This window comes from Ochotona curzoniae, unplaced genomic scaffold (genome assembly GCF_017591425.1).
Source record: "Ochotona curzoniae isolate NIBS_2020 unplaced genomic scaffold, NIBS_Ocur_1.0 scaffold_4701, whole genome shotgun sequence".
Classification (NCBI taxonomy): domain Eukaryota; kingdom Metazoa; phylum Chordata; class Mammalia; order Lagomorpha; family Ochotonidae; genus Ochotona; species Ochotona curzoniae.
Genome location: NW_024467122.1, coordinates 57,118,726 through 57,133,289, shown reverse-complemented (window position 1 = coordinate 57,133,289; position 14,564 = coordinate 57,118,726). Strand labels below are relative to the sequence as shown.

Sequence of the window (14,564 nt, the reverse complement as noted above, 5' to 3'; positions counted from 1 at the left end):
ACGGGCGGGGCCGGAAGAGGAAGTCGGCGCTGCCGTGGCGGCCGCGAGCAGCACTGCAGCTGTCCCCTCGGAGCCCGCTCGGTCGCGTCCTGCTCCACCGCCGAGGCAGCGCCGCTGAGGGACTCGGAGCCGCGCCGCAGCGCCGGCGTCCAGCGGTCGGACCGATGGAACAGCAGCGGTGGACGGCCCCGGCAGCGGCCGCCCTGCTCCGGGCCCTCCTCCTCCTCCCGCTGGTAAGGGGTGCGGGCGGGCGCTGAGCGTCCCCGGACGGGGCGGGGCCGGGGCCGCTTCCTTCACCCGTCCTCCTGCCCTCTCTCCCCCTCCTTTGGGGCTCCCCCGGCCTATGGGCTCCCTGCGCGTCCCCTCCCCTCCTGTCGCTCCCCAGCCTTCTCGAAGCCTTGACCTCTGCCTGCCTCAACTTTTCTCCCCACCTGCCCCTGTCCGGACTTTGAAAGCTTTCTGGGAGGGAGGTCTGCTGACCCCCCGGCCCTCTCCACTTCCCCCGCCGATGGACCTGAGACTTTTTGTTTGTCTCCCGTCCTGGGCTTCCCCCCCCCCCCCCCCCCCCGTGTTGGCCTTAGGTTCTGTAGTCCCGGTTATCTCTGCCGGAGGGAGGCTGGGGACCAGCTTGCCCAGCTGTGGAGTCGTCCAGTGCTCGAGCGGGGACTGAAGGGAGACGCCCCCCGCCCAGTTCCTACCTCAGTTGTGGGCTCTTTGGAGCCCACTGTGAGGGTCGGTCAGGATTCGTTTAAAATAGCTTTGACTAGAACACACCCCAGTTTTGGAGGGTCTTCAGTGGTTTTCGGTTCCCTGCCTAATTGGCGAGGTTGCTGGCTGGAGGGTGGGCTAAGCAGAAATGACACCTGAGTGTGTTCGCACGTTGTCCTTGTACAACAGCAGTCTCGTGTTGGAAGTCAGCCTCCAGACGCCTGAGCCTCTTTTGGGGGCTCCCGAAGCCGGCGTTGAGGGCTTCTGTTTCCGTGGCTTGTTCACTCGTTTCTGGTGTGGGTGTCCTGTGACTTATTTTACCCAGCGTGGCACCGGATGTGTGCCTGGACTTTTTTGTTTTGTTTTGTTTTTTTGCCACAGGGATGTGTCACTTCTCTGAAAGAGTATGTTTGGCTTACTCTTCAGTTTAAAGCGTGTGCTGTAATATCAGCTGAAAACAACCCGAGCCACAAATCCCTGAGTGCCTTTGATGTGTTCACACAGCCTTGGCAACACGAGAGAGTTTATCTAAAAATGCTTCTCTGAGAGAGGGAGAACAAGTTTTAAAACTTCGTGGAATAGATATTTTGGTGCAGAATAAATTGAAATCCATAATCTACATTTGCCATGAAAATTTTGAACACACCCTCTTTAAGATGATACCTAAATAGTTAATGTATGTACTTAAAAGAATCTGAGTGTACACGGGTATATATCCTAATAGACAAGTTATCACAGTGTTTTTGTACTCATTTTCATCTCTTTTTAAAAATTATTTTATGATACAGTTCCATAGGCCCTGGGATTTCCCTTACCCCTCCCTCACTTACCCCCTCCCATGATTTCCCTTATATTATTACTATAGTATAGTTCTTCATAAATGGTCATATAACCATCATTGCGGGCATGGACAATGGCAGAGTCCAATATCCTATTGTCAAGATATAGTTAACAATTTAAGGATATTTTCATTATGTTTGATCGAAGAGAGCTTGATGATCATGTGTCTTGAAGATCGCTTTTGGTCAGCCCTGTTGTAAGTCCTGTGCCCCTCCTGGATGTTGTTTACCAATTCATTCTCCAGATTAAGGAAACTTTTTTTTATTTCATTGTATACATTTTTAAACTCAACTTCTCTTTCTGTATGTTCTGGGACTCCCATAGCTCTGATATTTGGCTTTTTAATAGTGTCTTTTAGTTTTTGAATACTGTTTTTAGCTTGATCCAGCTTTGCTTTTTGTTTGTTTCCCCCTGGTAACAGAAAGTTATCTTCCAATTATAAGATCCTTTCTTCTGCTTCCTTCATTCTATTTTGGATACTTTTCACTGTACTTTTAATGTGCTCCACTGAATTCTTAATTTCTGATATATCAGCTTTCATTTGATTCATTCCCTGAGATATTCCTTAAATTCCTTGAATTTCTGCATTACATGCTTCTCGTTGGTGTTAAGAAGCTTTCAAACAAGTGTTTTGAATTCTGTATCCCTCATTTTCTTGAGGTCTTCTTCAGTTAACTCTGCTGTCGTTCTGTCCTCATTCCTGGAACGTGCTCTCTCTGCTTCATACTGGCTAATGTCTCTCCATCTGGTTAAATGTGTCCTTACCCTATTCCGCCATCTTGATTCTCCCTCATTTTCATCTCTTAAACCGACTTTTAGAATATATATAATCACATCCCCACTAATCCATTTTCAACACATGAATAAAAACCCAATCATATATCATATCTTCATAAACTCACAGGGAAATATTTGATAAAAGCTCCAAGTCTGCTCACCAAGACTCTAAATAGAATATTCATAGAATTTCATGGACTTCACACATTTAAAGGCCATCTCTGTTTTACATTACAGCTACCATGTGTCTCTTATGTTTTAGAATTTAGGCTTTTTGTACTGCACTGATACACTTTGTTGTGGGTCAGCACATTGCTCTGAATTGGGTGCGCCGCAGTCCCAGGGTTTGAGGTAACATTCTGTTACTCTGCAAATATTTGGTGTGTATCAGTCACATGCAGGCCACTGTGCTAATGACTGAACATCTGACAGGATACATTGTGAAATCTTTTTTAAGATTAGTTTGTTTGAAAGGTAGAGTTACAGAGAGACGGAAAAAAGAAAAGAGAGAGAGGGATCTTCAATCTGCTGGTTCACTCCCCAAATACCCAGAGCCAAAATTCCATTATGGCATCTCCTGTGAGTAATGGGGAGGCACAGCACTTGAGCCATGCAGACACATTAACAAGAAACTGGATCAGAAATGGAGCAGCTAGGACTTGAGTTGGCCTTGGCTTTACTAACCTCAAAAATCTTTTTCAATAGCATCTATTATTATGATCCATTTTCTTTCTTTCTTTCTTTCTTTCTTTCTTTCTTTCTTTCTTTCTTTCTTTCTTTCTTTCTTTCATTCTTTCTTTCTTTCTTTCTTTCTTTCTTTCTTCTATTTTTTTCCCCTTCTGGGAGAAAAGTGTAGTTTTAAAATTATTTTCTTCTTCATTTGAAAGTCAGAGACAAACAAAGATCTCTGCCAATTCATCCATCCCAAAAGGCCCACAGCAGCTGAGGCTGGGCCAGGAAGCAGGAGCTTCCTCTGGGCCTCCTTTATGGGTGGCGGGACCTGGGTACTTGAGGTATCCCGTGCTGCCTAGCAGGATGCATGTCATCAGGAGGCTGGATTGGAAAAGAAGCACGACTTGAACCCAGAACTCTGATAAAGCTTGTGGGTGTCTCAAGCAGTATCTTCACTGCTATAACAGATGTCCTTGTTGAGTTTTCTTTTTTTAAGAAAAGATTTGTTTATTCAAAAGAATGAGTGACAGAACCTGGGGTGGTAGCCAAGTGGCTAAAGTCCTTGCCTTGCACATTCTGGGATCCCATATGGGCTCAGGTTCGTATCCGGCTTACCCACATCCTATCCCATCCAGCTCCCTGCTTGTGGCCTAGGAAAGCAGTTGAGGACAGCCCAAAGCCTTGGGACCCTGTAGCTGCATGGGAGATCCAGAAAGAAGCTCCAGGCTCCTGGCTTCAGATGGGCTCAGCACCAGCTGTTACAGTCACTTGGGGAGTGAATCATCGGACAGAAGATCTTCCTCTGTTTCTCTCCTCCTTTCTTTGTATCTGACTTTCCAATAAAAATAAAAGGTTGAATGACAGAGCAAGAGACAGAGAAATCTTTCTTTGGATTTTTCACTGTCCGAACGTTCAAAACAGCCAGGGCTGAGACAAATTAGCCAAGAGCCAAGAACTCCATCTGGGTGTCCCATGAGGGTGGCCAGACCTAATTACTTGGGCCACCATCCACTGCTTTTCTGGACATTAGCAGGGGGCTGAATTGGGACATGGAGTAGCTTGGCCAGAACTAACCATCTGTCTTAAGCAGCAGTGGTCTTGTTGATTTTTCAATATGTTTCTTTTCTTGTTGAAGGTCCTTTAAGATCATTTAGCCCTGATTTCTCATCCTGTCAATTTACTATCAGAGTGACCTCACTATGTGTTTGAAATTCGGACTACATTTGACAGTTCTAATGATATTTAAATCCAGTAAACATTTAAACACAGAAACAAAGCAAGTGGACCTGGCAGGTAGTTATTTCTGTCTTGGCCTTGTTCTAATTTTACATATTTGTCCTTTTCCAATCCACCCCCAGTCCCAGCCCCACCTGTTCTTTATTTCATAGCATGGATTTAATCCCAGTGTTCTGTTTCAAAGAGAATGAGCAATATTTAATCTGGATATGTTTTCTAAAAATGCTTCAAGGTTCTTCTGAATAATTGTCTTTTTTTTTTTTTATTAAAGTTTTGTTAACTTCAAATAATTTAAAGTACAGCATAAGGAAACTTCAAAAAATGCATAGGAAAATATGAGTTTACAGAGCAGATGAAGATCAGCAGTTGTGAAATGCATAGCTTACACAGGGAGTCTGGGTTGGATTCCTGGCTGGCTCCTTACTGCTGCTACTTGCCATTGAGGACCCAGGAGGCAGCAGTAAAGATGCTGGTAACTGGGTTCGCATCACCATGTGAGATGCCTAGATCATGTTACTGGCGTCTGGCTCCAGACTCAAGTGTTGGGGAATGAGCCAGCAGATAGGAACACTTTGTCTCACTCTCTCTGGTTCTACCTCTCAGAAATCTATTTGAATATGACTTTATTTTGGTTATGAAATTTTTTCAGATCATTCAGAGATTTTTCCCAGTACAAATTTTCCATGTATTATGAAAGAAACTCTTTTGAGCCAACATAACTTATCTTTTACTTGCATTTATTGACTAGTTTTTTGAAGTACTCTCATGTTGCAATGTCTTCAACTTACTATACTGAAATAATAATCACTATTCCTAGCAGAAAAATATCTTGCTGAAAATGTACAGGCCTTTTATATCTTACACCAACTCAAAGAACATTCTTTTGCTTCTACCTTCTCAGCTGTGAGAGGAAAGCAGGTTTGTTCTGTTAGCTGGTCCTTCACTGACATGTTGAACTGTATACTGTGAAATGAATTGTGCTGCTTCTCCTACCTGCAAAATCTGGGTTATTTGTTTTTTAAGATTTATTGATTTGATGGGGCTGGTGCAATGGCTCAACTTACTAATCTGCCTGCAAGTGACAACATCCCATACGGGTGGGCGTTGGTTTGTGTCCCAGCTGCCCCACTTCTCATCTAGCTCCCTGCTTTTGGCCTGGGAAAGCAGTCGAGGATGGCCCAAAGCCTTGGGACCCTGCACCCACGTGGGGGACCTGGAAGAAGCTCCTGACTCCTGCCTTCAGATCAGTTCAGCTTTGGCCGTTATGCTGTTTGTGGAGTGAACCAGCAGATGAAAGATCCTTCTTTCTATCTCTCTATCTCTCTGTAAATCTGCCTCTCCAATAAAAAAGATTTACTTATTTATTTGAAAAGTAATGTGGGGAGAGACAGAAATCTTTTATTCACTGGTTCACTCTATAAATGTCTGGAAATCTGGGGCTGGATCAGACTGAAGCCAGGAGCCAAAAATCTGATCCAGTTCTCCCACACAGGTGTAGGGGCCCTAGTGTTTGAGCAATCATCCATTGCTTTCCCACTGCATTAGCTAGAAGCCAGATTGGAAGCAGAGCAGTACAGACAGAACTGGTTTATTCCCTAAATGCCCACAACAACCAGGGGTAGGTCAGGTCAAAATCAGGAGCCAAAACTCAATTTAAGTCTCTCTTATGAGTTTCAGGGACCTAAGTGCTTAAACTGTCAGTTGCTACCTCCTGATGTATGTAAGCAGGAAGCTGGAGCTGAAGCGGAGGAGTTAGGACTTGAACCAGCCACTGCAGTATGGAATGTCAGTGTCTCAAGCAACAACTTAATTGCTGTCCAGATGCCTGAGTGAACTCTGGATAGAGAGTTATAGACCATGTAATTAGCCAGTTAAGGCTAAAGGAGATGGAGTCTAAAGGAAACCAAGTAAGGCTGTCAGACTCTTTGGATGACTTGGACAAGCTAGTGGAGCTATTTGGCTGTGAACTTACGTTGTTTTTCAAGAAAAGAGAAAAACTTGTCCTGAAGGCAATTAAGAGATCATTAGAGCTGACATTCAGTTTCAGTAGTTCAGAAAGCCTCCACCCAGAGCCCCAAGGGTTGGACAGTAGCTCACCAGGCTTGAGATACTTGCCTTAGACCATGAGTACAGTACCTTGGGGGAAATGAAGTAATGGAACCACCAGGCAGAGCTCCAACCTGGAAGGTGGATGTCAAGCCAGAAGGTTACCCGGGAGCCTTGAGATTTAGTGAAAATTGTCTTGCTGCATTATGGACTGCTTGGAACATACCTCTTTCTTCCTTCTGATTTTGGGGTGGGAATACCTGTCTTGCACTTAGTCACATTGTATTTTAGAAATATGTAGCTTGTCTGGTTTCACAGGTTCACAGGGGGAAGAAATTTTACCTCAGAATGAGTCTTAGTCATGTCTTGGTCAGGTGATATTTAAATGAGACTTCATACTTTAAAATTCACATCTGAATGAATTAAGGTTTGGAAGCCGTTGGGGTTGTGATAATGCATTTTGTCTGCAAGGAGGACAGGAATTTGCAGAGAGGGTTGGAGTAGTCCGGACTGAATTGTATACCCTCAGCATCATGTGATGGAATCCTGACACCGTGTCTCCTCTTTGATGTAGTGCTTGAAGGCGGGGGTCTCGAGGAAAGAACTGGGTTTAGCTGAGAGCTGCTGAGCACACAGCAAGTGCTGGCTGTCTGCGGGCCAGGAGGGAGCTTCACTAGAAACAGTCTGTGCTGGCATCTTCATCTAGGATGTCCGGCCTCTGGAACGCTGCAAAGATCAAGTTTCTATTGTTTAAATTACCTTATTTATGGTGTTTTATTATGGCAACCTGAGTGACTAAGATGACTGGTTTGTCACATTGCTTTTTTTTTTTTTCTTAAAGGATTTATTGGAAGAGTGAAAGAAACAGAATGAAAATCTTTCATCCACTAGCTCACTCACCAAAGGGCCTCAGCAAACAGGGTTAGTTAAGGACTGAAGCCAGGATCCTGGAACTCCCACATGGATAGCAGAGGTCCAAACAGTTGGGTCATGTTTCATTGCTTTCCCAGGTGCAATGGCTGGGAGCTAGAGTGACAAGCGAAACAGCCAGGATTCAAACTGGCTTTCACGTGGAATGCCAGTAATTCAGTTGCTGGCATTATTCTGTGACCCTTGGCCTAGTCACATTCCCTCTTTAACTTTCAAATCTTCGGAGCTAGTGCCCTGCGTGGTAGCCTAGCGGCTAAGGTCCTAGGTTTGTACTTGCTGGGATCCCATATGGGTGCCAGTTCGTTTCCCTGCTGCCCTGCTTCCCATCCAGCTCCCTGTTTGTGGCCTGGGAAAGTAATCTAGGATGGCCCTAAACCTTGGGACCCTGCACCGGCATGAGACCACTGGGAGAAGCTCCTGACTCTCCTTGTCTCTGTATATCTGACTTTTCATTAAATAAAATCAATAAATAAATATTTGAAAACAACAACAAAAAAAACCAGAAATGGAACCCAGGTCCTTTGATATTTTTGCACTACATTATGCAGTAATGATTTTTAAAAGTTGGAAATAGAATACAGAACTGAAAGGACACATTGTTTTAAATTTTAATTTAAGGGAAATTTAAAGATAGGGAAAATCATACTTACTATATTCAATGCATTTTTTTAGGAAAGTACCTGAAGTCAGATCTGTTTATGGAGAACTTGCCCGTAGGATTTCCAGATGTAAGCCTTCCCTTAAGTCATTATATTAAGAAAAAATGACATTAGGCCAGAATTTACCAGCTTTACCAAACCCCAAGATCTTAAAAACCTGATTATTTCACTTGTGTTATTTACTTGACCTTGTAATAATTTGAATTTGTGTACTTTATTGTAAATTATAAATTCTCTAAAAGTTGAATTCTATCATGGGTAGTGCTGTGGTTTGCCCCTGAGAGTTTATGTCTTAAAACTTGATTCCCAGTGTACCGATACAAGTTAGGACTAAAGACGGTAGAGCCTAGTAGAAGCTCACTATCTCAACTCACTTAATTCCTCAGAATTAGGGTAGGATCTTGGTGAGTTCTCATGATATAGTTGTTACAGCAACAAAGCTGGCCGCTCCCCTGCCTCTCTGGCTTCCTGTCTCACCATGAGATCCCCCTTTTCCTACACATTCCTGCTAGGATGCTGCCTGCCATGTGGCGCAGGCAAAAACTGAGCCAGTGCCAGTGTCATGCTCTCGAATCTCCACAAATACAAGCTACATGACCTCTTTTTTATTTTATTTATTATTGCTATTTTTAAAAGATGTATTCATCCCCACTGGAAAGTCAAATCCACAGAGAGAAGAAGAGAAAGAAAGAAAGATCATCTATCCACTGGTTCACTCCCCAAGTGGCCAGAGCTGAGCTAATGTGAAGCCAAAATCCAGGCGCCTCCTCCAGGTTGCCAACGCTGGTGCAGGGTCCCAAAGCTTTGGGCCATCCTCTACTGCTTTCCCAGGCCACAAGCAGAGAGTGGGAGGGGAAGTGGAGCAGCTCGGTGCCCATTTGGGATCCTGGTCCTTACAAGGCGAGGATCCAGCTGCTAAGCCATCCTGCTGGGCCTGTAGTGTTTTATTGTAGCAGCACAAAACAAACAAAGGCAAGTAGTAAGATTACATAAGGAACATGAAGAAGAAGGCTGCAACTATGTAACAAGTGGAAGAGAAGCCCCAGGAAGGAGAACCTGTGGCCAGTCCTGGAATCTCATAGACTACACAGGATTGAGGAAGTGAATGGCGCTTTGTCTCCTACCTGCACCCAGTACCTCTTCACAGTTCTCCTAGCTCACGGGATGATTCTGGCCATCCATCTTCTGTGACCTGTGGGCCACTAGGATTTTTCCCCCCCGTAAATCCTCATTCGATGCCCTACTAATACTTCTTTTCTATAAATCTTGCATATTGGAAGTAGGGCTAACGAGTATGCATTATCTGATTTTCTAAATTGTTAGAGGAGTGGATGAGAAAGAGTTACAGAGAGAGACAGAGTTCTTCCATGTACTGGTTCATTCCCTAAATAGCCACAGTAATCAGAGCTGGACAGGCTCAAAGCTGGGAGCTAGGAGCTGCCTTCCAGCCTCCTAGAGGGACCCAAGGCCTTAGGCCATTCTCCACTGCTCTTCCAGGCCATAAGCAGAGAGCTGGATCAGAAGTGGAGTGTCCAGAACTAGAACTGGCACCCAAATGGGATGCCTTCACCACAGGCATAGGATTAGCATGCTACACTACCATGCTGCCCCCAAAATATGTCATTTTACACATAATTCAACTTAGCTGGCACTGAGAGGGTTCCTTTCAGTTCTGGTGTTCTTACTGCTGATTTAGAACTGCCATCTATATAAAAGAGAAAGGTGTTTGTAAGCAAAAGCTTACCTCTCACATGGCTTACAGTTAAGGGCAGTGGATAAGTGACTGTTGCCCAGTATATTTACCAGTGGTTACATTATTAGTTTATTTCTGTGCTTTAGGAATATAGAATTCTAAAAAATGCTAATTACCCATCAGAATCTCAAATGGAAGCACAGTTAAATTTATGGGTTTAAGAAAAATTGTGTTGAGAGAAAGCTATAGTCACGTTTATATTGTTTCTTAAAACTTAAGAAATAAGTATACATCTGCTTTTTAAATAAGAATATTAAAATTGAGGCACTAATTTATAATTAAGGGGGAAATGTTATATACATTACTTAGCATAATCTCTAGGAAAAGGGGAAAAGCATGTTTGATTAATCTATTAGTGCCTTTAAGATGAGTTAAATATATACAGAAGAAAGCTTAACACTACATTATTTTTAAAAGATTGATTTTATTTTTATTTGCAAGGTTTAGTTGCAGAGAGGAGAGACAGGTGTCTTCCATCCATTGGTTCATTCCCGAAATGGCCACAATGGCTGGAGCTGAGCTGATCCAGAGCCAAACTAGAGCCACGAGCTTCTTCCAGATCCAGATCTCCTACATGTGTTCTCCTACACATTCCCTGCTGTTTTCCCAGACCATAATCACGGAGCTGGTTCAGAACAGGAATAGCCAGGACTTGAACTTGTGCCCACATGGGATTCATTTGCCAAACGTGAAAGCCTAGTCTACTATGCCATGGTGCTAGTCACAACACTACATTATTTGGAGCTTATTTTTTTTTTTTAAGATTTACTTATTTTTATTGCAAAGTCTGATAAACAGAGAGGAGGAGAAACAGAAAATCTTCCGTCCATTGATTCACTCCCCAAGTGACCGCTATGGCTGGAGCTGCAGCAATCTGAAGCCAGCAGTCAGGAGCTTCTTCCGATCTTCCACGTGGGTGCAGAATCTCAAGGCTTTGGGCCTTCCTCAACTGGTTTCCCAGGCCACAAGCAGGGAGCTGGATGGGAAGCAGGGCTGCCAGGATTAGAACTGGCACCTATATGGGATCCCAGCACATGCAAGGCAAGGACTTTAGCCACTAGGCCCACCCACCAGGCCCTGGAACTTAACCTTGACTAGGTGAAAATGGGCTAAGATAGAGTCCTGGCACATATAAAGATTGGCATAGATATAGGGTAGAGGTGTTGTTTTTCAAAATGAGTATGTGAAGACAAAATCAGAAAAACCAATGCTGGAAGGTTCTTTTGAAAGAAAATGGAGGAGAAAAGCAAATCAGTAAATTTTGTGACTCAGAGTCAAAGGACACACCTTGTACTGTGCTGTTATCCTGAGCAGGAGTAGAGTAGGTCTTGTTCAGGGTACCAGAATGCTGAGTCAGCATGTGGAGACTTGGAACAGAGGGCCAGGAACCTGCCTACATGCTGATGGTTACCAAGAGACTTCAGAAAGCATAGATGCCACTTCAGAAGAGACAGCCGAAAAGATCAGTGCAAAATTCACTGCATTTAGGTAACCTGATGACTTCCAAATTCATGATGCATGTTCTTCTAATCACGGTTGTTTGGTCTGAGAAAGTAAGGGAATAGTATAGCAACAGGAATATCAGGTAGCATATGCCACTGAGTTTTCCTTTTTTGGCTTTTCAGAACTATTGACACTTTGTCATACCATAAACTAGGAGAAAAATGGCCAAAGAAATCACTGTCACATTAAGATAGATTTAAACATTAATTTCTTCTACTTGAATAGAGAAAGATGAGGACTTTTAGTGACGCCAAGTGATCTGGGTCATATGAATTAGAATTGTTTTGAGATCCCATAATACCAGGCAAGCACCTCGTAAGTTTTAACATTTGTTTAAAAATGAAGAAAGACCAGGGAGCGAGAGAGAGCTTCTACCCACTGTTTATTCCTCAGACACTCTCAACAGGCAGAGCCTGGAGTGGGCTAGAGTTAAGAGCTTGGAACTCAGTCTGCATCTTTCATGTTAGTGGCAGGAACTCAGCTGCTCAAACTTGCACTGCTGCCTCCCAGGGCATGAGTTCACAAGAAGCAGGGGACAGGAGCTAGCATCAGATACCTCCAACCCAAGTTGTCTTATTTGGGATGTTGATGTATAATTTTTTTTAAGGTTTATTATTATTTTTTTTCTAATTGGAAAGTCACATTTACAGAGAGAAGGAGAAAGAAAGATCTTCCATCTGCTGGTTCCAAAGTAGACACAGCAGCTGGAGCTGAGCTGATCTGAGATTCTTTCAGATCTGCCATGCAGGAGCAGGGTCCCAAGCCTTTGTGCTGTCCTCAGCTGCTTTCCCAGGCCACAGGCAGGGAGTTGGAAGGGAAGTGGAGCAGCCGGGGTACTGGCCAGCGCCCATATGGGATCCCAGCAAATGCAAGATGAGGACTTTAACCAATAGGCTGCCTCACCAGACCTAAGATGTAGATATCTTAATCACTGAGGTAATTGTCTGCCACCTATAAAGTTTTGTGCGAGATAAATTTGAATTAGAAAAGAGAAGTTCCTGCCCAGCATATTAGCTTAGTGACTAAAGTCCTCACCTTGCACCAACCCGGATCCCATGTGGGTGCCATTTCTAATCCTGCCTGCTCCACTTCCCATCCAGCTCCCTGCTTGTGGCCTGAGAAAGCAGTAGAGGACGGCCCAAAGCCTTGGGACTCTGCACCTGCATGGGAGACCTGGAAGAAGCTCCTGGCTTCTGGCTAATCAGTTCAGCTTCGGCTGTTGTGGCCACAAGGGGAGTGAATCATTGGATAGAAGATCTTCGTTTCTCCTCCTCTCTGTAGCTCTGCCTTTCTTAAAAAAAATCTTAAATCTTAAATCTTAAAAAAAAAAAAAAGACAGACATGTATACTTAAATTCTGAAGTTAAAAAGAAACTATATAATATATATATACATATATATTATATATATAAGTTCTAGTTCACTATATATAAACTAGTAAATTTGCTTCTTTTGAGTGTGGGAATCAAGATGCTCAATATAAAATCACTGGTTTGACATTGGCTGGTTTGATGGCCCTGGTGCACAGTTGATTCCAAGACTGCCATGAGCCAATTTGCCTAAAGAAGGGAAATTGGGGCCCAGTGCGGTGGCCTAGCGGCTAAAGTCCTCACCTTGAATGCGCCAGGATCCCATTTGGGTGCCGGTTCTAATCCCAGCAGCCCCGCTTCCTCCTCCAGCTCGCTGCTTGTGGCCTGGGAAAGCAGTTGAGGACGGCCCAATGCTTTGGCGCCCTGCACCTGTGTGGGAGACCTGGAAGAGCTCCTGGCTCTGGATCTGCACAGCACCAGCCGTTGTGCTCACTTGGGGAGTGAATCATCGGACAGAAGATCTTCCTCTGTCTCTCCTCCTCTCTGTATATATGGCTTTGTAATAAAAATAAATAGATCTTTAACAAAAAAAAATTCAGAATAGTTCAGGAAACTTTTAGGTTAATGGAAGTATTCAGTGTGATGTACAACACTAGGCTCTTGTCATTACACTTTTGTTCAGCACCAAGAGCAAACTTTAATATAAACTGTGGATATTGTATAAAAGATTATTGGACTATTCATGTAATGCCTCCCATGCAGGTGCAGGGTCCCAAGGCTTTTGGCTGTCCGCTACTGTTTTACCAAGCAGGGAGCTGGATGGGAAGTAGAATAGTTAGGATTAGAACCAGCGCCCAGATGGGATCCTGGAGTATGTAAGGCTAGCGTTTAGCTGCTGAGCCATTGCACCAGACCCCAACACAAGTCTAATCAATTCTATGTTTATTTGCATTTTTTCTTTCGGTAAGAATTGTGGAGGATTCTATCATGAGTAACTAAGTAGGTTATGTTAATAACTTCTTAGGGTCCTCATTTGTGAAAAGGGCTTTGAGTAAAAATAGGAGTTCCGGGCAAGTATGTGTAGTCCCCGTATTTCTGAGCCTTCTTTTTATTTCTTTAAACAATAAGAAATAAATGTATTAAAAGACCAACCATTTCAAAGGCACATGATCAAACCTGTATAAAAAAGGCTTTGTGAAAATCCTTAGTTTTTGGGAAGCTACATTGTTGCCATTATGAAAGTTATTGTTCATGTCCTAGACAGCTGCTCAGGAAGCGATCCTGCACGCCTCTGGCAATGGCACTAAGGACTACTGCATGCTCTATAACCCACACTGGACCGAGCTCCCAAGCACCCTGGACAACGCCGTAAGTGACGCATGGCTCACGCTTATTCATCAACGTGAAAATATTGGAGAAGTGAAAATGCATAATATGCTTGTGTGTGTGAGTTAGTTGTGGCATGTGGTTGGTGATGATTTTATTGAACTTGGGCAAGTTTTTTGTTTTTATCTGTGGGAAAAAAAACATATCAGGTGGTTTTTAAATGCTTACCTCCAAACCTGATTGTTTATCATAAAATATTGCTAACTGAAGAGAAGAGTATATTTATTAATGCTTTGTCACTAAATGCAGTTAGGATAAAATGTGATTTTTGCCATGTTAAAGACATCTCTTATTTGCAGACTTCCATTGCTTTGATGAATCTGACTGCTACATCACTATGCAACCTTTCTGATATTCCTCCTTATGGCATAAAGAACAAGGCAGTGGTGGTACCCTGGGGACACTGCCATTTTCTTGAAAAAGCCAAAATTGCGCAGAGAGGAGGTGCTGAAGCATTGTTGGTTGCCAATAACAGCATCCTAGTAAGTTATGAAATATGAACTTCTTCTGAACATATCAAAAATCATAGAAATGTAATGATTTTTTAGTGTGTGGTTTATGGGCTGAGACTTAAATAATCTGGTGATAGGATTCTGAGAATAAGCAGTCTCGATCTGCTATTCAAATGAGAAGTTTTTATTTTTTGTTCTATTCCTTGAGTGGACAAGATGGTTGAGGACAAATATATAAATATGTATGTGTAGATGTAGGTTTTTTTGTGTGTATAACACAAGTGTACATAGTA

General features: G+C 43.3%; 1 protein-coding gene across 1 annotated transcript in view; it reads left to right on the top strand.

The window, feature by feature from the left end:
* The window catches only part of SPPL2A (signal peptide peptidase like 2A), a 47,462-nt gene continuing 32,898 nt past the window's right edge, over positions 1-14,564 (top strand). Inside the window, exons 1-3 of the mRNA XM_040969894.1 lie at positions 1-233; positions 13,694-13,801; positions 14,119-14,301. Coding sequence (XP_040825828.1) covers positions 165-233; positions 13,694-13,801; positions 14,119-14,301 — 360 coding nt within the window. The 5' untranslated portion in view covers positions 1-164. The remainder of the gene's footprint in view (positions 234-13,693; positions 13,802-14,118; positions 14,302-14,564) is intronic.